This window comes from Seriola aureovittata, chromosome 7, assembly GCF_021018895.1.
Source record: "Seriola aureovittata isolate HTS-2021-v1 ecotype China chromosome 7, ASM2101889v1, whole genome shotgun sequence".
In the NCBI taxonomy this organism is placed as follows: domain Eukaryota; kingdom Metazoa; phylum Chordata; class Actinopteri; order Carangiformes; family Carangidae; genus Seriola; species Seriola aureovittata.
The window spans coordinates 11,415,196-11,437,539 of record NC_079370.1 but is presented as its reverse complement, the minus strand read 5'-3'; the positions used below and the strand labels follow the sequence as shown (position 1 = coordinate 11,437,539).

The following is a 22,344-nucleotide window of genomic DNA, read 5'->3' as shown; positions in this document are numbered from 1 at the left end:
TGCTTCTCTATTTATGTCTCTGAATCAAACCCTCATGTCTTGAGTGGCAGGTTGAAGGTTTGGACCTTCTTTTGTTGGATATTTCAGTGAAACTTACAGGTGGTTTCTCTGTATTGATATCCTGACAGACCCACAGAAAAATGCCGGTGAAAGGCTGAAGAGGTGGGACCAGCTCTCAGAGGCGGGGCTCAAAGAGTGATGTCACACAGGGGGAGGAGTGAGTTACGTCATTCTGTAAGTCAGAAAGGGAGGGTAGGGAGACAGGGAGGGAGAGAAAAAGGAAGCTGTCCGATAAGTTTTTGTGTATATTTCTTCAAAGTTACACAAACTTTCTCAAGCCAAAGGTGTGATTGGAGGCCTTGTTGAGATCAGCGTGCTGAAGAGAAAGATCTGAAGAGGAGGACGGACACCAGTTTGTCTGCAGTTGTGCACAGCTGATGACAACATCAAATATTAACACTTTCTAAGGCCTTGGGCCTCGAGTGAGTACAGAGAGGTAAGAAAGTCATTCTCCTTTCTCAGAAAACAGAGAATGTAGGTGGAACTGGCACATTTATATGTAGTCACAGTCATGCAATGTATTTCCTTGTATATGGATAGTTTCCAGAGACGCACAACGTGTCTTGTGTCTGAACTTGTTTGCTTTGTAATTGCAACTGGCTGGAAGTACAGGAACATTACGGTTGACAGTGTTACATTACAGGCAGAGAGGGATCCACTGCGGCATTTCTCAGTGTTTTGTCAGCTTCCACACTAAACAAAAAGTAAAAAGACATGTTGATCATGTACTTCCTCTTCTGACCCCTCAGACCCTGGACAGAGAAAAAGAGGGACAATGTCCTCTGACTTGGACTCCAGTCTCACCAGTATTGACTGGCTGCCTCAGCTGGGAATCAGTAGCCTGCGCTCGGGGAAAGAGAGAGGAGGAGGAGGGGAGAGGGACAAGAAGAAAGACAGAGGGAGGGAGAGAGGAGACTTCTTACCATCCATCCAGGACCCTTCTGCTTCTAACTCTAAAGGAAAACCCCCTCACAGCTACGCCACTCTCATCGCCATGGCGATAGCAGCTGCACCTGAGAGGAAGTTGAGTTTGAATGACATCTACACCTGGATCAGTGACACTTTCCCTTACTACAGCCGAGCAGGCCGTGGATGGAAGGTAATGTGAAATAACAGCATATTGTCAGTGTGCTAGAATAGTATTAAGTTTGTTACTTAAGTATAAGCATGTTTAAAGTTGCTGGTCTGGTGACTGGTAACTAATTTTAATATTATTTGCATGACCAGCTGGTACAGGACTGACTTCTTTTATCATGTACTGTGTGTCATTAACAGAACTCCATTCGACACAATCTGTCTCTAAATAAATGCTTCAGGAAAGTTCCTCGGCCCCGGAACGACCCTGGCAAGGTGAATTACTTTTTATATTTTGATGTTGTTAGCATATATGTACTTCTGTTAGAATTTGCATCACGTGAGACGGAGAAATGATGGATTAAAAGAGCGGAAAGCTACTTGTGCTGTATCTGTAGGGTTCCTATTGGACGATGGATGGACCTGCAGAGGCGAATCAAGTGAGGGCACCTAAACGTCCCTATCCAAAGGAAGAAGAGGAGAGGCAGGATGTAAGATCAGTCATTCAGTTGTTAACCGTCCAATTGCCATAAGTGTAAAGAAATTACAATTTACTCAATGAATGTTTGGCTCTCTGGCATTTTAGTTTTGTATTTCCACTTTGAGAAACATCAGATTTTAACTTCACCACTTTTCAGAAGGAGGTATTTTTTTCTTAATGCAAAACATTAATCTGAAAGCTGTGATTACTAGTTACTTTGCAGAGTAGGATTTTATATGCAGAACATCTTATAATGCTTTTATTTGACCCTAAGCAATGAGTGGAAGTGGTTTTGTGGTGGTCACGGCCTTGAATATACATAAAGCAACATGTGTCTCCAGTCATAACGTCGTAGTTACTCTGGATCATCTACAGAACATGCAGTCAAAGGTTCTCATAGGAACTATTTCCCTTGAGAGAAATCTTCCCTACGAAAACAGCTGACAGTGGGTTCTGTGGATTATCTACTGTCCACCTGCACTGTAATGGGGTGGAGGCAGATAGCAGTTGTAAACGTTTCACAGCTGTGTTTCTACATTCTTGTATTGCTACTTCTACTTCACCGGGATTGTAACATTTCTCCCACAACCTTTTCCAGTTACAGGTTCCCGAAGCACCAGGGACACAAGCGGACAGAGGACCCTCCCCTCATCAACCACAACCGACCTCCCACACAGACCTTCAGCTTCTTAACACCGCCGCTCTGGGAGCCATCAAGCGACAATCGCCCCAGTCTGCCTCCCTCTCTCCTCCTCCGTGCAAGGTGGAGCCACTTCCCGTATCATTTTCCCATCACTAAGTTTGCTGAATGTTTTTTTTTTTTTTTTTGAATAACAGCATACCAATATATTATCTTGTCTTTTATCTTCACAGCAACAGTCACCCTACATGCCGAGCCCTGTCTCCAGTCTCTCCGTCCCTCATCCATCCGTCTCTCCTTCAGCTGGGCTCCCACCTGCTGCCCCCATGTCCTCCATTAATTCTCTTTCACCTCCCCATCCACCTGGCCCCACTCTTTCCATCCCCACAGCTTCTGCTGTCAATATGTCTACAGCTTCTCCCGCTGCTCCCTCTTTCTCTGCCACTCTGTCCTTTCCCGCTAATTCAGGACCTGTATCAGTTTCATCTTTCTCCTGCGCTCCCAACACGACGCCTGTTTGCACGGTGTCGGGCCCCGCTCACTCTTCTGCATCTGTTGTCGCCCTTCCTGTTGTTTCTTTAAACTCCTCTACTGATCCTCCGCTGCGTTTCACCTTTGATGAGATGAATTTACCAGACTTGTATGCATCTTTCAAGTCGCTCTTCAAGACTATGCGAGAGAGGGGAGGCTCACAGTGTGAGTACGATGTGTGCGTAGGTGTGTTTTGTGTGCGTTATACATTACACACACAAATGGCCTGGATGAATGACTTTTCTTTTCTTTCCAGCGGATGTTGCTCCCCTGATTCTCCCAAACAGTGACACTACCCCACTGCACACTCCAACTCTGCTACCAATGTCTCCGTACCCTGCACCACCTGTACCACCTGCACCAGCCGCTCCAGCTGCACCAACTGCTCCAGCTGCACACCCTCCTTCACAATACAGTGAGTCTTACACTTCTTATCACACAGAAATGCTTGAATTGAATTTAAACCAGCAAGATAACATAAGAAAGTTAATTTGCTTTCTAAAGTTACGTTCCTCCCTTCCCCTCTAGCGGTGCCACCCGACTGGTTCAGTAACCCAGATTCTCTGAAGGAGAGCTTCCGCATTGCCAGCAATCTAGACTGGGCAAACATAGACCTCTCTGGTCACCCAGGTCTGTGCTGTTTACCACAATCTTGTTTAAAGGGTCACTTCACCAAAATTACAAAATAACTTTTTTTTCTCACTTCCCTCTGGAGTTAGTTTGAATTTCATCAGCTGATACATCTGTCTCTGAACGTTACTCTGGTTAACCCTTTCGGTCCCACACTTTCATTTCTGTTTGACCCTCAAACTTTCTTACTAGCTTCAAATATGGATATATGTTGCATGTTCAGATATATTTGATATGAATAGTTACAAGGTTTGTAATAGATCATATGCACATGTAGAATTTTACAGTATCAATAACACCACTAATCAGTTTAATCTGTGAAGCTTTTGGTGAAACTGACAACTGTAACTCTTAAGCTTACAACAGCCTCATAACTGAAAGTGAACAAAGGTTTACTCAAATTTAACTCAGAGCAAACCATGTGACTTCCTACAGTGTGTGGCTCAAAACTGATGTATGTGAGTTTACTGAAGCATCATAACAAATGAATAACAAAGGCGACTATTTTGTCAACTCTGTACAGACTAATTTCCTAGAATGGGACATAGCCAGAGGTGATGCTCAAAGGTTGCGTGTATTGCTATAACAACACACAAATAGTGGTTACATTTAAGTGTGATAGTTCATTTTGTTTTTTAATTGGAAGATTTGTACAGTTCTGTCAAAATATTTAAATGTAGTATTTTTCAATGCATCATATGGGGTCGGAGGGAGCTCTCAACAGATAAAAACCAAGGCTCTCTTCATGGCTTCTGTAGATACCACTAAGTGTTAGTAAATGTTTTTTTTGTTTTTGTTTTTTTTCCTGGTGAACTGACCCTTTAAGATGTTTGTCTTTTGGAGCTAATGCAACAACTTTTACAAACATTTCACTAGACAGAATGTATAGTTAGTGGCCGCTAATGAAGCAATGAATAGGATGATTATTGAGACCTTTGCAAAATGATAGAAATTTTGAGTAAATGCATGATCTGTATTTTTGAAAATTTACAAAGGGCTTTGGCTCTCTTGATAAGAGCATTTAAGACTCAAACCCTTCATGCTTTCATCAACCTGTCTGTAAACATTTCTCTCATTTTGTGTTTCCAGACCTGCTGGAAAGCATGCGGCAGGCGGAGCTCTGTGACTGGGCCCTGGACCCGGCGCTCTTCACCTCTCTCTGTGACTCTCTGAACCGCTTCTTCACTCAGAAAGGCATGATCACCTCTGGGAATAATTCCCCACTAGCCCTCGGTGCACCTCACTCCTTACAAGCCCCACCTTTCACCTCCAATCCGCCTCCAACCCTCGCCAGCCTTACTCACCCCTCCCCCCTCCCCTACTGTCCCCTAGTTCCCCCTGCCAACGGACCACAGCCGCCCCGGAGGGCTCTTCCCATGCAGGGACCAGGCTTTCAAAGACCACAGCTAACGCAGCCTGCAAACACACCCGGTGAGACCCGGAAATCATTTTTAAAACATTGTTCTCTTTCAACCTGTTATGGCAACTGAATCCAGGAGGGCGTGAGGAGGAGTCTTAAAGGATGGTTTTACCTTTTTCAAGTCTGCCTTAGAACAACACTCACATGTTCATACATACTCTGGAAGAGCTGTTGAAGTCTCATATTAGCTTTAGCTGAACTGAATGCATTTTTAGACCGAACACGGGCGGTTGACTTTGTTCCCTAATATTTACATTATAATCATAATAGGAAGGGAGCTCTTCACAGTATGCACAGCAGGTTATTACAGTGAGCAAAGACTCCGTTTATGTACATATGGACATAAACTTGAAAAAATGTGAACGTAACCTCTAACTTGATCAGTTGTTGCTGAAAATGGCAGCCATGGTCAGACTGTTGTAAAGGAGAAGTTACTTAAATATAGTTTCACTTCCTCTTGTATACTGACGTCCATATTTCTCTCCGTTTCAGCTGGGATGCAGCCTCAGTCTATGACACCACGACAGCGTCCTCCATTAAAGAATCTGCACAGCAACAGCGAGGAGATCCAGGATGACTTTGACTGGGATTCTCTGCTCGTTTGACCCTCACTGCCTGCGAGGAGAAACAATTCAAACAGAACTTTTCAGAGATATGGGACTCTTTACAGCCGTGTACACTAAATGCAGAGGCTCACTGGTAACAGAACATCTTGAAGATTCTCTGGAAACAAGTTTGGGATCAAGTTGTGTCACATTAGACTGAATGCTGTATTTCAAGGTTGAAATAGTTGTAAGTTTTTTCACCTGTATTCAAATTCATATGCTGTAATAACTTCCGTTTTATGTATCTTGTGCAGGTAGTTTGAAAGGTGTTGTTTTCTAATGGACTGTAGTTTTATAAACATGTTCAACAAAGAAAATAAAGTATAAATTTATTCTTGTCACATTATTGTACTCTGCAGCAGTAAAAAAAACAAAAAAACAACAGAAAGCATATATGGGATAAAGACATAAGCATAAACTACAGCGCAAGCATGAAACAAGCCAAACACACATCCTGTGTTTTTGTTTTATTTCATAAATTTCTTCTGATTTTTTTCCATTTTACTTTTCAAATGTGAATGTTCACAGTCAACACCACACAAAATTCAACCTTACCCGATAAAAGATATTTTTCTTGTTGATATAAAATAACAATAAATTCATCAAACTAAATTAAAAGAACAGCATGGAGCATGTTGTCAAGTCCCTGTTTTCTTTTTCCTTCATTCATTCATTGAAATAATTGTCTTTTTTTCTTCTTTTTTTTTTTTTTTTTTTTTTTTTTTTTTAAAAGAAGCATCAGTAGCTCTCCCTCCCCAAAGGAAAGAGGGATGAAATACAAGGACAGTGGTGATCTAGGACACCTGTGCACCAGGGATCCCATGTGAAATGTGTGATTGGAAAAAACAAACAAACAAATGTTTCTGATCAACGGAGGAAAAAAAAAGAAAGAAAAAAAAGCGTGACATAAGATTGGCAGAGAAATGTGTGACCCTTATAATACCTCATTTGAAATCCCAACATTACATAGTATTGATACAAGTGACAATTTTTAAAAACAAAAATAATGGATGTCATTTCTTTCTTTCTGAGTCACTGAAATAAGATTGGACAGATATTGATACATATACACAGAAACAGGCATCTGCACTATTGCATACTTGCACACTCACAGATGAGCATTCATGTTCTCATTCACACATTTCCGCGCGCACACACGCAAACACACACACGCACACATTCAACAAACATCCCATCATTTTCCCCATCAGACCACAGATGTCAGAGCTTTCTTTAGTTTTCTACAATAATCAGGAAGAAAAAACAAAAAGAAAATAAGCATTTGATTTAAATGGCATCATCATGTTTGATTTTCCTTGTTTATTTGTTTCCAAGAACTGGAAAAAAATAAATTACATTGAACATTAAATTAAATTAAAAATGAAATAGTTGAAACAATTTGACCACATTGTGCCTGAAATGTTAATGCAGGTTTTTCAGTCCATATCTCAGTCTGGAGTTCATTAAAAATCATCCTTTATGCACTCGATTCACCTCAGTGATTCAGTGTTTTCATTCTTGAGGGAGAAAAGTGGAAGAGGCAGGTGCAACAGTTTCTCTGTTCAGTTTGTTAGTGGCTATGTCCCCTCTCCCTCCGTCTCTCTCTCAGTGCAGTAATATTAGAATAGAGTGACACTACTGAAAAAACCTCCTGCTCTCACAGACTTACCTTCATCTCAGACAGGACTGAAAAAAAACACAACATGAAGAACGATACAGAACAGAACAGGATTAAAACAAAATAAATAGATCTCTATTTCCCACCCAAAAATAACCCATACTGAAAAAGGTAACTAAATGTGGAAAATTATTCTGAAATGAAATAATGCTTTTTAAGGAAAAGATAAACTGAATTTTTAATTTTTTTTTCTTTAAATATAGAGATGTAGACATTTTTCTTTTTGGACACAAATTGTGTTGAAGGGGGGATGAATGAAGGGGGCAGCAGGTACGACAGAGGAGGTTGAAACAGCTGAGTGAACGAGCAGTGACACTTCCTCAAAGAAGAAAAGGGTTGGTGCTTGCTCCCGTTGTTCCTCCGCCTCCCACTGATCCTCCTGCCCCCATCACTCCTCCTGTTCCAGTGGGCCCACCCAAAATCAGCTGTGGAGGCGCCGCACCTCCAGGCCCCAACAGAGCCGAGCCGGGGGGTGCCATAGGGGAGAGCCCGCTGTAGGGCATGCCCATGGGGCTGGCCTGCATCATGCCCAGGCCCATTCCTGGAGCCCCCATGCCCACACTCATTGGCCCTATGCCCATTCCTGGTTGCACCATGCCCAGCATGGGATTGGGAGGCACAGGACTGGTGCGGAGGCCACTCAAGCCAAGTGATGAGGGTTGAGGTGATATAGAGGTCATGGGCGGGGCCACGCCGAACGGGTTGGAGGAGGCAGGTGTTGGGGAAACGCCCCTACTTGAGATGGTGCTGCCTGGAGTCACTGCCATGCCAGGAGCAGGAGAAGAGCCTGAGGGTCAGAGGTCACGGTTAGACAACACAGAAAAAATCAAAACAAACCTCAACATGAGTCACATGAGAATATCTCTTTTCGAAAATATATGTTCATGACATTTTTTATAAACATGAAAACCCCCTCCACTCTAAAATGTATTTTGGTTATTGGTGTTCACTTGGACGTTTGAGCTTGTTGACACTAGAATTCAAAAGGGGAAAGTTTATCTGAGCTCTCCTTAAATCATGATGTATCATAATGTGGCATCACAACTTATTGGACCACAACCGGGTCAAGTATGGACAAGTGTGATGTAGTGTGCACACATACAGTGAGAATGGAGTTCAGTAGACTTTTCATAGATTATGCATCGTTTGATTAGGGAGAAAGAGTAAGTGTTATTTTGAGACTTCTTTGCTAAGTAATTTAACTTTTTTGCAAAAAAAACAAAACATATCAGACACAAATTATTATTCTAAGCACTATAAATTATCATGTCTTAAAAACTTGTCTTTTCATTTTCTTTAAATTTCATTTAGTTTTCAGATCTCAAAACAGCAAGTGACAGTGGCACAATACAACATAACACATCAAATATTTCATCGGGTACTTAAGAGAAATATAGACATTCCAGGTATTCCATATTTTAAGAGTAATTTTACTTGTTTGGCATCTCATTTAATATAAATGAACCACCACATTTCCAAATTCATGTTAAAAACTGTTGTTTTAAACTGTTGCTGTGATTCAGTTCCTGTAAATCTTTAGACTTTTCAGTTTTTTCCAGTGAACAACCGACTAAAGCCTTTCAAGCTTTTTTGTTCTAGCTACAAGCAAATTTTTGTCATGCAGCTTCTGTTTTTGTTTTTTTGTATAACTGCTGCAGTGTTTCTTTGGTACATCACAGCACAGATGTTTGGAATGGCGTTTCCCATAATTTATTTTATGGTTGCATTCACATTATCCCAGAAAGCCTTTACTTTAGTGCAACTTCAGAAACATGAGTATGGTTTGCCTCCAGGTCACACAGTTGTTGGGTGCTTAACTGCTTTTGATTTTGGGGTGTTCAGAGGAACCAATTTTTTTCCCAGCAAAATTCTCCATTTGCGTCAGTTAATTGTAGTACACTGTGGTTTGTGACATTTAATTTGATCTTTTTATAAAGTAATTTAATCAAATGGTCTTTTTCTGCCAGCTGCATTTCATTGAATTTAATTGTGAATATGAACATGTTGATGATGGCATCTTAACCAGCATAGTTTATGTGGACCTGCATGGGCCTACCAAATAATTCAAACTACTTTCCAGGAATAGGGAAAGGCTTATCTCTTTCATCATCTTTCAGTGTAAAAAAAGTTGTTTTTCTGGTTACACACAGTTTACACGATAGCTGTAACTAACCTGTGTTCTGGAGGAAGGGGTTGTGCGCTGAAGAGGAAGAGATGGAGGGAGGTGGCGGCTGTTTGGGTTTGGGTTTAGATGACACCAGGGAATCGAGATCCACCAGTGATGCATTAGGGCCGAGGAAGGACTCCGGAGTCTTACGAACAGGAAGTGAGGAACCAAGAGACGACATATCAAAGGGCACCGGTGAGCCTGTGCTGTCACAGCCTGTTGCTGAGGACCCTCGTCGCTCCGGTTCTCCTGAGGAATAGAAAAGGAAAGTCAGGCACTGAAAGAAAATTCTTAAGCCACAATATAAAACAGCATTACGACACATACTAGAGGAGGATGGAATGTAGGACAAGACAACTGTTCTGTGTGCATGCACTTGACAAGTCTGTAGCTTTATGTGGTAACTATGAAAATGTACCTGTACCTTGGTGTTTGTGAGTCCATGTAGCTTTAAGTGTGAATGTACCTGTGCCGTTAGTGTGTTTGGCGGTGCCACTCCAGATGTCGGAGGTGATAGGGTCAGAGGCAGGGACAGGCCCATCCCTTGCCCAGGGGTCTACTGGCCCCCCCGAGGAGGAAGTGCTGGGAGGCACTGGGGGGCCCCAGGGGTCGGCACTTGGGGGTGTCACAGCTACAGGGGAGGGGAGGAGACGCAGGGGACGGGAGGGTTAACACAACACCTTACAGATACATTCCACAACAAGGAGGGAGCAGGAAGCTGGGCTGGGTTCCAACAGTGATGTTTCTCTCCTTAACCTCTTCAATACTGCTGACTGGACAAATAAGGACAGATGAAGGTAGATTTTCTGTCTGTCCGCCAACTTACTTTAACCTATTTAATATCTAAGGCTCAGTGGAGGTAAAGGAGAGATAATAATAAGCTACCCCATACATTAAAAAGGCAAAAAAGGGCAAGAGAAGAGAGAGCTCTGGTTGAGACACAGCCACAGTCAGTCCTGAGTAGAAACAAGAGGATAAAAATCCCTGGTTTAGACACAGAGGGAGAATGGATTCAGCATGCGTGCTTTCCTCATTACAAAATGAAAGCATGGGAGCGAATGAGAAGTTGACCATCATGACAGGTGACATGACAGAAAATGTAACAGGGCTGTTATGTAGACAGGAAATGGAACGGTTGAGTGAAAAGGAGTAAAAGTCAAGAGGTCTTCAGATCCTCTTTCATCCACAGAGCAGGACACGGTTCTCTATAGATACTCAGTCATAAGGACATTGCCACTAACCTTACTGGCTACAGAAGCAATACGTGACCAGCGTTGTAGCTGCGTACCTGAACTTGCCCAGGGGTCGACGTTGTTAACTTTGTTGGACGTTTCTCCCCAGGGGTCTGGAGGTGGGGCTATAGTGGGTGGGGCTCCCCCACTCCAGGGGTCAGAGCTTGTAGGAGATGTGGGTGATGCCACCCCCCATGGGTCTGAGGGGGCTGCACCCCATGGGCCTGAAGCAGCAGGGGCAGAAACCGTTGGTGGAGGCGAGGGGCCGGCAGACCCTACAGTGGCAGCAGTGGCAGCGGCGGCAGCAGCAGCAGCAGGGGCCCCCCAGGGGTCCACAGCACTCAGCTCCATCAGAGCACCCTGAAAAAGAGAATATATTATGGATTACAAAATACAGTTGAAAGATCTGAGGAAATAATCACATCAAATTCTGAGATTCGTTAAGCGTGTTTAAAGAGGAAATGCGCAAAACTGAGAAGTAGAATGAAACTTAGAGAAGTACAAACCGATGGACGGTCACATCAAATAGATGGTGAAAAATTCAGAATGAATTTCTGACAAATTCTCAGTTCCTTGTCTGTGCAGTGTTATTAAGCTTCCTAAAACTGACAAAATTTGTATCCAGAAGCTCATAGATTTAAACAGAAAGAAAGTTATTATTCATCATTGATAAATGACAATTGTGAGTGCTGTGATATACACTCACCGAGCACTTCATTATGAAGCACCTGTACACCTGCTTATTCATCCCAATCATGCGGCAGCAGTGCAATGCATAAAATCATAGACAAGTCAGGAGCTTCAGTCCAGGTTCACATCAAACATCAGAATGTGATAAGTGACTTTGACTGTGGCATGATTGTTGGTGCCAGGTGGCCTGGTTTGAGTATTTCTGAAACTGCTGATCTCCTGGGACACAATAGTCTCTAGAGTCTAGAGTTTACTCAGAATGGTGCTAAAAACAGACAAACGAAAAAAAAACATCCAGTGAGTGGCAGTTCTGTGGATGAAGACGCCTTGTTGATGAGAGCGGTCATAGTAGAACCACATGCCTTGTGTCAACGGTCCAGGCTGGTGGTGGCGGTGGTGTGGGGGAATGTTTTTGGGCCCTTTAACACCAATCAGTCATTGTTTGAACACCACAGCCTATATGAGTATTGTTGCTGACCATGTGCATCCCCTCATGGCCACAATTAACCATCTTCTATGGCTACTTCCAACAGGATAATGTATCATGTCACAAAGCAAAAGTTGTTTCAAACTGGTTTCAAGAACATGAAAATGAGTTCAGTGTACTTCAGTGGCCTCCACAGTCACCAATAGATAGTAGTCCAACAATAGTCCAATAGAACACCTTTGGGATGTGGTATAACCGGAGATTGGTAACATGAATGTGCAACTGACAAATCTACAGAAATCATGTGATGCAGTCATGTCAACATCTAGCAGAATCTCAAAGCAATGTTTCCAACATCTTGTGGAAAACAGATCCAGAGCAAAGGGAAGCATTAACTAGTATTAGTATGGTGTTCCTCATGATGTGCTTGTTGAGTGTATACACACTATACACTACCATGCAGAACATAGCTCTGTGTACAGCTATTTAGTGTTTAGTGACATATACATGTTTGGTGGGTTGAGAGACACCGTTCCTGCAGATATTTTAGGCCCTGGGCTGAACAAAGCTACCAAGCTCATAATACTAATTACCACCTTCAAACATTTGACACTATAAAATGCTTGTTAACCCTGCAATCGAAAGAATGCGAGCACAGCAGCATCTCCTGGTTTTGAGTATGATCAATATATTCTAAATAAAATTTAAATTTTCACACAATGACCTATATCAAATGGATATTTGACTTGACTGGGTTTTAAATATTGTGGCTATGGATACAAATATTGAATATGTAACCCTGTTTGGATGGAATTGTTACCTTGGGATAGGTTTTACATATAGAGGATTTGATCTCTTCTAATGCAAATCATTTGTACAATTGCCACACTAGTTAAGATTCAGTATCGGGTTTATTTAACCGAACATGCTATTGCTGCAGATGTATCATTACTACCATTTGAAATGATTTATGGTTAAACAGATTTAAATAACTGCTAACACAGTGCTCAAGTGCACATTTCCACAGAGATGGGAGAACTAAGAGAGAGAGACAGCGAGAGACACCGCTTCAGGAGATAATGCCAAGGGAGTGAGAGATATACAGATACATTTTACACAGACCTCCTCTGGCTTCAGTTTCTCCCTCTTGCTCTCCTCAATGGCCATCTGCAGTCTCAGATCATCACCTCTGCGCAGTCGCTCCTCCTGCCAATCACACACACCGTGATGTCAGCAACCTGAGACACACAACCTCATAAAGCACACCACAGATACAGATTTAGGATCAGTTTACCATTCCACAATTTAAGTCTGAATCTGTGGGAGTGGAATCTGAAAACCTGTAATTGTTATATACTTTCATCAGATAAGTAACTCAAATGGACCAAATCCTAAATCCCAAAATACTTCTGCAAAACATGGTTAAATCAAAAGATTGTACATGTGCAGTTTTACACAGAAAATAAGCTAATTGAGAACTGGTGTCAAGGCAACCTAAAATAAAATTCAGAACTCCCAAGCATAAACAAAAGTTTAAATCCAATACTTAAGCTGCATGTAGTGGACTATCTTCAGCATCTAGCCTACCTAGAGTATAAAGCATTGCAATAAAAGTGGAAATGAACCAGACTTTACATAAGCAATACTAGCCAATAAAAAATCCCACCTTGATCAGCATTGATAGAAATGTTGGAGACTGACTTGGGACATCCCAACCTAATGCTACTTTTTATCCTACCTCATTATAGGGAAGACTGACTATCAAACAGAAGCACACTGACTAATCCATGAGGAAACAAGCTTTCTCTGCAAAAGCCCTGAACAAGTCTGATGCTTGATGACTCTGAGTAACATTAACAATGGCATTATCCTTTAAAGCCCCTGCATTAGTTTATAGACTAAAACCAGTCAAGTGGTGCAGTGGGTGCAGGACTGTAACCATTTGCATACATCAGACACTCAGTAAACACAGCACATGAAAGTTACAACAACAGGAGATAGGTTTAACAGGTAAGGAAATTAGTGTGTTCCATATCAAGACTACAGATGAACGCATGCTATCAGAGAGGGTAAGAGGAAGGAAAGAATCATCAATGCTTAGAAACCACTCAATGTTTAATTTAGTCAATTATGACAAATATTTGCCAATGGCATGCAAATTCAACAATCAAATTAGAGTCAATCAATTTATTCAAGGGCTCACTATTGTACAATTTTAATACATCTTGACTAGGATTTGAAAAGCACCTACTTAGCACACTTTTTTATGAGCGCAAGCACTACAAAAGAAAATGACACTGTACAGCAAACTAAATTATTGCAACAGTATAGCTGCAGTCTGATGCAAATTTGTATTTTGAGGAAAATGACACATGACAAATATGAGCATAAATTCATTTTTTTTGATTGATCAATGCTTGATATGTGTTTGAGAAATTCCAAATGACAGAAACACGGATAGCTGATGACTGGCTGGCCAGTCACCTGGGCACACTCTCTGCCCCTGACCTTTTGGTGAATCTCTTTGCTGAGTGTCATTGCATAGCGGAGCTCTGCGTCCTCCAGAGGGTCCTTGCTAGTCTGGGGGAGGTCAGGGGTTACATGGTGAGAGCAAATCTAGGTGTATGTAGTGAATAACATCAGTGATATCCCTCTGTGTACACAGGTGCTGCAACAGAACATAGCTCTGTGTGCCTCCAGTGGTTTGCTTTGTGTTACCTGCTCTGCTTCTTCTTTACTCATCGCCAAAGCCAACTGGAGCTGCAGGTCTTCCTCTCCAGAGCTCTGTGGCCAGGCCTGCTCAGGATCTGCCCCTCCAGAGTGGGATCCCAATGAAAGGCTGCCCCCCAGACTGGGTGCTGAGGGAGCTGAGGAAGCTAGAGCAGAAACAAAAATACATATACACAGAAGAGAACTTGTTGTAGATTATCAAATACTAAACTAGTGAACTACTACTACTAAACTAGAGGCCCTTGATGCTTTTGTGAGGCAACTCCTCTTTCAAGGTGTAATATTGTAACACTGAGCACTGGTTGAATCTATATAAACAGTGGTGAAAGTAGCCATCTCACCACTGGAGGTCTGTGCCATCTTCTCTTTGGTTTTGAGGGCGTGGATCCTCTCCTCTCTTAGTCTCTCCTCGTCTTTCAGCAGAGTCACCAGCTGTTTGGCTTTCTCTCGCACATTAACCCCCTGGAAAAATATAGGTATAAGCAAATTACCATTTTTTATGTTAAATATAACACACACAATATTAATAACTAATAGTTAGTTACATTGCAAATCTTATTGTTCAACAGCTTGTTAACTTACCACAGTTTAAGTTATCAACAACCCATAAAAACTTTTATTGCTGGTATTGTACGTTTGCACAAGAGCTCAGAAACTCATTGTAATATGTCCTTGAATGAATGGCAAAGTGAGACTGTATTCCATGAAGGTGAAGCCTTACTTAATAATCATTTTAACTTTCCAAACAGCTTTGTGGACATGAGTGTGTTTGTGTACCTGGTCTTTGCCATCCCTGTCTATGTACTGGAAATCCTTGAGGGTCTGGACTGCGTATATGTTCTCTCTGCACTGTTGGGCAACACGTTCTGAACCAGTCTTGATCAGGTACTCCATAAGAGTCATAGCCTGGTGAAAATACAAATCACAACCGCTCAGCAACTGTAGAAAAAGGTCTGTATACTGAGGTAATAAAAGTGCAAACATTTAAGCTGTTGATATGTCCCCTTATTAGATTCTAATCCATTCAAATGGAGTCAGCTGGTGCAGAACTGGGAATCACAAAATAACCTAATGTGAAAAGTCAAAAAGACTAACTACACTGAAATCATGAAAATTACTAAAATCTATAACCCATACATTTAATAAAATCATTCATGTCTGAAATCACTCCCTCACTTACTCTTTGACTACTCTTACAAAAAACAGACACTCAATAGTTTACTCTATAGTGGGCAGTAAATTGAGATTTTGGACAATTCTGAACCAATGTCATTCTGCATCACCACAGTGTTTAATGACTAGAATTTTTGCATATTAAAATGGGACACATTGGATTGTGGGATTGTTTACAGAGATGGACACAGAGTGGAAGGCACCTAAGAAACATACCTACCAAAACTGTATAGTTAGAGAATGCATTGCAATATTAGTACACTACATTGATTATGTATCAAGAATATGTATGCTGAAATACTGCCACAGTAGTTATTCCCAATTTCAACATACACACACCTTGTACACATGTCTCCAGTTCTTGCCGTGGTCATTGAGGCGCTTCCACACCATGCTCATGATTTCTGAGAAGGCCACAACATTGTAGGTCAGATCAGCAATCTCTGACATCAGAGAGCTGCTGGGGCCCCATGGGTCATTGGATGTCGCCTCTCTCACCTGGACAACAACATAGCAGGGGAAACACTTTAAATTACCTTCCATTAAAACTGCCTGTGATAAGAATAATTTTGAACCATTACTTTGTGACTATTTAATGGGCCACACTGTTCTCAGTAGCAATGAAAACTTAATCACGACACAAGCTCAAGAGAGGCAAAAGAATGAATGGATAATATGATTAGATTAGCTCATACTGCATATAACAAGGGGAAAGAATGAGGAGGTTGCTTCGAAGAAGTATTAGATTATCAGCAACTACATAATGTAATTTGTGCTGCTGAGATATATGGGCTACACTTTAGTTGTGAACATATGGGGGGATGCAGGTGTAAAAGAGAGAAGAAGAAAAGACAGATAAGCACAAAGGGACACTCAACCTTGATTTCAGCCTCTGAATAGTTGTGGACGATGTTCTTTACTTGTCGCCGTAGCGATGAGGTCGACATGGCAACGGTCTGACCGCTGAGTTCTGCTGCAATCTGAAGAGCAGATGGAGAAGAAGGTTGTAAAGTTTAGTTAATACAATACAAACAGTCATGGGGCAAAGAACATTTGTCTAAACAACAGATTAATCAGTAAGACTTAGTTTGTAGAACAGAGCAAGAAGATTAAGAGTTAAAAAGATGTAGAAAAGAGAAGATGTATCCAAGTACAAGACTCTGAACAAAAGAGTGGGAGACCTTGAGAAGAACAATCAGTGTGAAGTGAAGGATGGCATTTATACCAAAAACCAATCTTAAACTATATGACTGCTGGTATCAACAGAGGGAGAAAAACAACATTAAGCACACCTGTTACACAAGAATGATGCAGAATAAGGGTCTCTCCTCTAGCTGTCTTATTCGTTTCTCTATCTCGTGCACCACTCATTCAGGGAGTGTTTTGTCTCAGTTTGTCTGGTTCTTCCCGTGGCAACATTGGGTCTCAAAACCGTAGGCGTAGGGAGATGGAAACTATGGAGCAAGATTGAGATTAACATTAAAAATAAATGCATAGTTACTTGCAGATTAAATCACAACAAACTGTCAAGATAAAACTTATGCAAGGACTAATTCCAAAGGAACCATTATAGAATAAGGACAAAGGAGATATTCAGCAACAACATCACATGACTTTTTGCTGATCCACATGCTTCATAGTCAGAAATACAACATATTAGTTATATGCTTTGTCTTACTCAACCTTACTTACTCAAACTAAAGGTTCATAAACCCAGAAAATAAATGGCTTGAGAAAAAAATGCAATTTTATAAAAAAAAACAAAAAAAAAAAACAGAAAAAACAAAACACACACACAAAAAAGTGCTTTTCCTCAAACAAAAAACAACAACAAATAACCTCAATTGACAAAAATTGGAGCAGTGGTTTAGCTGAATTGGAAGCCAAGTGTTTTGGAATAAGACACATGGTTCACATGCTCAAGTAAACATTTTATCTCAAACTCATCATGAGCCAGTATATTCACATTGCAAAAAAATTCAAGCAACTTCTGTTTCTTGCAGGATAAAGCTATGCAACCGAAATACTAAATAAATATTGTTTTTCTGAACAGAAAATAATTTTTCAATTCCGCTGCCTCCTACATAATAACATGTATCTATGTACTTAATTCCAGATAATAATATTCTTATCATTACAGTGATTACACTATTAATTTTTATCTTCAATTCATATTACCAGGCTGCAAAATCTAGTAACCCTTTGAGAGACCGAGAGTTTACCCAACTGTTTATTACCGACTGTGAGGGTAATAATGAGAGACAGAGGTTTAAGCTAACCAAAAGTACGCAAATATCAACTAATAAAACACTATGTACAAGGGCATCTCAGAACATACAGTTGTCAAGCCTTGAAACAGCCAGTCTATGGTTAAAAAAAAAAAATCAAAGTTTTAATCCTGTCAGTTATTAACAAGAGGTTGAACATAAAGTCAGCATGTTATCAGCAAAACTACATTAATGACAAATGGTAGAAGCATTGTCTGCTACGCTGGTGTCGGCATGCGAATTTGACAGAAACACCATGGACTCATTCTGTCTGCTGTTGGTGGTGTAATGACATGTGGAGAATGATTATGTGGTACAGTACAGAATCCCTCAGTACCTATAAAGCCTTGTTTGTATCTAATTGTTTACACAGTAGGCTGAAATGTTGTTTCTGACCAGATGCATCCATCCATGCATCCATTTACAACTACTGCCTGCATTTTCAAACCAAATGTTCATCTCTTCAACTGCATTAAACAGAAAAGAGGAGGATGTTGGAGGAATTTAATATAATCTTAAAACATAGTGCTCTGCCAATCCGTTAACTGCTATCTCTCAAGAAACAAATTCAATATGGCACAATTTCTTTGCTGGAGAAGAAGATGATGAACCCATCCTACCCAATGCATGAACATCTCCCTCTAACCAGGGAAATTAGGAAAGACTGGCAACTGATTTACAGTGTTGCTCTTTCCATTCCCCCAGTAGTCCTTCCTGAACAATGCACTCATACTCCGCAGTGACAGGGAAACACACAGACTGACCTCTGCATCATGAACTATTATAGGCATATAAAAAAAAAAAATCTACATGGGTATAGACTACAAACAAAACACATTTGAGGAGATGGGAACAATGCATTTATGCATTCTTTCTTAAAAAATGACTCACACCGATTAACCAACTATAAAAATAGATCTGGAGATCAGCTCAATGATTAATCGACTTTTAGCAGTGTAAAGACGAATAGAATAAACTGTAACTTTCTCAATTTTTGAGGACTATTTTCAACAATCAGTATGAAACAAATGTATTTATTGACAAACTATACAAATAGATACATTTAAGTTTATATGACTATTTATTCAGGTATTAAATCTACTTTGGCAAACCAGTAACATGACAAACATAATATATGTATACATAATATACATACATAATAAGGACACAACTGTCTTGTGTACATTTAAAGTGATGTAAATTAACCTGACACATATAGCTGGCATAAATTTGTAGGTCAGACAATTATGAGATCATGTTGCATAACTGAACTTAAGGCAAGCATTGCAAAAGTCAGTTCAGCGACTCCTGAAGCTCTGTACCAAAGTTCAGACACGCCAACAAATCTTTGATAAGGGACATAACATGCCTCTTGTATTTCACGCTTCCCGTTCATTCATATCTCCACAATCTCTGACATCATGAGTGAAAAAATAAGTTTAATTGACGACATTTAACAAGCGGGAAAGAAAATAAAAAATCGTTGTATTGTCTTTCATGACAGCAAGATACCTTACTTAGATCAGCACACAGCTAGCTAAGGTCGAGCTTAATGAAAGTAAATAAGTTACACCCACGCTATGATATGCAGTCACTGTTAGGTTGCACTACATAGATTAATAACTATGCAAATAGTTGGCATTAAACCCAAGCTAACTTATTCCTCCTATCACCTGCATGCAGTTGACGTTGCACAGCCAAATGAAAAAGTTACCCCCACCCAGTCAGCCTAAACATAGATAACGTTAACAATCGTTGCAGAGGCACACAACTGCACTTTTCCCTGTCACATCAACCAAGTTATCTAGCCAACGTAATGCCAGCAGTCTAACAGTCCACCGTTAGTTATGCTAGCTGACCACCTGATAACTGACACTGGTAAAGTGAGTTAACGGGTACCCTCACATTATACAACAGTGTTCACACGAGCATACCTGTGTCACAAAGTCTGTGTGCGAAAGACAAGTTTAAGAGAATTTAATGAAGACAGGCAGCCAACTAACGTTAGCTGTCATTTTGGTGCTGTTAGCTTACATTAGTCAATTAGCAAGCAACTCTTCCATTCTCACCTAAGCTAATCGAAACAGTTGACTAGCACTTTGCCACCGGGGACTGGGTAAAGTTTAAACACCGGTACGGAATGGTGCTGCTGGGTACCAATAAGTGGATAAACAAAAGTCCCCGTCACAGCAGTGAATCCCACCGGACCAAAAACAAAGGTTAAGGTTACCTGCCAGTTTGACTGATGGAAGAAATCAAATCACTTGCTGCTGCTAGGAAAGATTAGCCAGCTAGCAGTTAGCCGGCTAGCTGCTGCTAGTTCGCAACTGGCAACAGGACTGCTACACTGTACAAGTTTTACCGAGGACACGTCCTGCTTCAGGGCAATGCGGAATATGCACGTTTAAATTTCAGGCCAAAATGTCAAAAAAATGTTGACAACACACCACAATAAATATCCAAATAAAGTGTGTACTGACCCTGTTGTAGCTTGACTGTACGAGGAGATGGCCGAATTTCCGCTTCCGTTCTCGGCTACAGGAAAGACCGCACCCCCCGTAGCTTTGTTTCCCTGGGATGGTAGTAGGAAACTCATGAATAATTAATTGAATTTTTTAACAGCCAGAATTAAAGTCCCAAATAAAAAAGATATATAAAACGGTGCTCTATTAACGTGCAAAGCCTTCAAAAGAGAGATAGGAGCGTAACTTTTGAGTGGTCCGTTAATTTTCAAATTATGTCATGTAAGAGGAAGAAATCATGTGAACATTTTTAAAGGTTTAAGATTAAGATGATGATGCTGATGGACAGTATTTAAAATCGATCGTAAATAGAAACTGCCACATTTTCTGTCTCCTAATGAAAGAATTATCTATGATTCAACTAATTTGTAATAATATTAAAAAGCTTTAAAATTTTGTGTTTACTGGACAACCTAACCCAATGCATATAGCTCTGTGACTTTAAACTGTAAACTTTATCTGCTGTTTAAATGATGCCCAAAATCAAAAAGAGACATTATCATAGTCACCATCATAATCATGATCATTATGAAAAGTTTTCTTGTTAGTGTCTCAATAGGGAGGCAAAATGAGAAAAATCATACCTTAAACTTCACTGATAAATCATGTCATGTAATGCACTACATCATTTGTGGTTTATCTTCAGTAGTGCTATATCCCACACTGTCCACAAAGAGGCATCCTCGAACCAACTCCAGCATCAAGTGAAACCAGAACAGCTTCGTTCAGAGTCAACTGTCCATTGAACCATAAATAACACGGTAAGCCCCTTAGATCAGAACAACACAGTAACAGCTGGTATGCATGTGTGTTACAAGCTCCCCCTTTTATCCTACATCCCTTTATCCTTTTATCTTTGCCTCCTCTCCAGAGAGGTGGGGACTGAAGAAAGCATTGCAGCATGACTCAAACAAACTATATAACTGTAATGGGCTGTTGCACTACTTTGGAAACACTAATCTACTGAAGATAAACAAAAAATGCCGGTGATTACAATAAGCATAAAAGCTATTTTGACAGGTGTTGTTCTACTGTTATGTCATAGAGAAACTTTACATGTTGTTTCCTTTATGGTCCCTGCTAATCTGTTTGAAGAGTGTAGTTTGAGACACCATGACTCTCTTTTGAAACAAAGAAAAGTATTGAAACCAAGCTGAGTAATTTAATTTGCAAAAACTATTTAAATCCTTCACACTCAATCATGGATTATTGATATTTGACTTCACAGAAACATGAAATGAATGTTTGTTTTGCAGTCTATAACCTAAATTAACCTTCTAAATCTCAAGGTAACTCAATAAATGTCTGTTGTTTTAACAATTTAGAAGAGACATACATTAGTTTTTCTGAAGAAAAAAATGTGATTCACATATTTGTAAAACATCAAGTACACAAATGGACTAATTGATGAGACAAGCTTGTAAGGGAACCCAAAAATCAGCTCTCAAATTCTGGCACAATGACGATTAGACTTTTAGATCGCTTTGCCTCTGTCGGCCCAGGTTTACTTTACCATCTTAAAACTAAAGTTACACCCACCATATCCTAGTTTATATATACTGTATATATTTGTGATGTCATGTTGTCAGATTGTGTGTTGTATGTAGTCTTTGTTTTTCTTTACATCTTTCTTTGCATCCTGCACTATTTACCCTGAAGCTGTAATGTGTAGAAAATCTCTAGAACACCACTTCCCTTGGTGTAAACTCTCTGAGACGCACTGAGGCTTTTTTCATCATTTCCAAACTGTTGGAGTTCTGAAGAGCTTCATCCTCAAATCTGTGGCCTTTCTTTCATTGTACCATTCCCACTGCACATACCAGGAAATGGAAACCTAATGTAACCTGTACAACTTTTGTGCTAATATATCGAATTAAGGACAAACAAATATGACTCTCTGGAATAAAATATTATGGCAACTTATGCCATGTTTCTTTTTAAGTAGAAAGAGGCTAAAGGTCTTGGCGTCTTCTCTTTCAGTTAATATCATGTTAAATTATAATGTACAGTTAAAGAG

At 40.4% G+C, this 22,344-nt stretch overlaps 2 protein-coding genes across 5 annotated transcripts; one reads left to right on the top strand and one right to left on the bottom strand.

Annotated features, from left to right (window-relative positions):
- The first annotated feature begins 134 nt into the window (after positions 1-134).
- foxj2 (forkhead box J2) lies at positions 135-5,774 on the top strand. 2 transcript variants are annotated; one of them, XM_056380240.1, is made up of 11 exons: positions 135-496; positions 810-1,159; positions 1,336-1,410; positions 1,533-1,625; positions 2,214-2,378; positions 2,489-2,951; positions 3,043-3,201; positions 3,315-3,416; positions 4,506-4,610; positions 4,749-4,847; positions 5,329-5,774. In XM_056380240.1, exons 2-11 carry the CDS (start codon positions 836-838, stop codon positions 5,439-5,441), a joined length of 1,698 nt encoding a protein of 565 aa, XP_056236215.1. In that variant the 5' UTR covers positions 135-496; positions 810-835; the 3' UTR covers positions 5,442-5,774. The 2 variants fall into 2 exon arrangements, with proteins under 2 accessions (XP_056236215.1, XP_056236214.1); XM_056380239.1 differs by having other exon boundaries at positions 4,506-4,847.
- Positions 5,775-5,895: 121 nt separating this feature from the next.
- On the bottom strand, positions 5,896-20,373 carry epn1a (epsin 1a). 3 transcript variants are annotated; one of them, XM_056380226.1, is made up of 13 exons: positions 20,286-20,373; positions 16,831-16,992; positions 16,417-16,518; positions 15,878-16,036; positions 15,143-15,271; positions 14,707-14,827; positions 14,354-14,511; positions 14,144-14,215; positions 12,758-12,841; positions 10,575-10,878; positions 9,753-9,917; positions 9,293-9,535; positions 5,896-7,906 (listed from the first exon to the last, which is right to left on the bottom strand). In XM_056380226.1, exons 3-13 carry the CDS (start codon positions 16,483-16,485, stop codon positions 7,440-7,442), a joined length of 1,971 nt encoding a protein of 656 aa, XP_056236201.1. In that variant the 5' UTR covers positions 16,486-16,518; positions 16,831-16,992; positions 20,286-20,373; the 3' UTR covers positions 5,896-7,439. The 3 variants fall into 3 exon arrangements, with proteins under 3 accessions (XP_056236201.1, XP_056236200.1, XP_056236203.1); XM_056380225.1 differs by lacking the exon at positions 20,286-20,373 and adding an exon at positions 20,036-20,252; XM_056380228.1 differs by lacking the exons at positions 14,144-14,215; positions 20,286-20,373 and adding an exon at positions 20,036-20,249.
- Between the last annotated feature and the right edge of the window lie 1,971 nt (positions 20,374-22,344).

Excerpts from the sequence above, each read along its gene's own strand:
- foxj2 (XM_056380239.1), top strand. The coding sequence starts at position 836 with ATGTCCTCTGACTTGGACTCCAGTCTCACCAGTATTGACTGGCTGCCT. Across the intron at positions 1,411-1,532 it reads CCCGGAACGACCCTGGCAAG|GGTTCCTATTGGACGATGGA; the intron begins GTGAATTACTTT and ends CTGTATCTGTAG. Across the intron at positions 2,379-2,488 it reads TCTCTCCTCCTCCGTGCAAG|CAACAGTCACCCTACATGCC; the intron begins GTGGAGCCACTT and ends TTATCTTCACAG.
- epn1a (XM_056380226.1), bottom strand. The coding sequence starts at position 16,485 with ATGTCGACCTCATCGCTACGGCGACAAGTAAAGAACATCGTCCACAAC. Across the intron at positions 14,216-14,353 it reads GTAAAGAAGAAGCAGAGCAG|ACTAGCAAGGACCCTCTGGA; the intron begins GTAACACAAAGC and ends GACCTCCCCCAG. Across the intron at positions 7,907-9,292 it reads CCCCTTCCTCCAGAACACAG|GCTCTTCTCCTGCTCCTGGC; the intron begins GTTAGTTACAGC and ends TCTGACCCTCAG.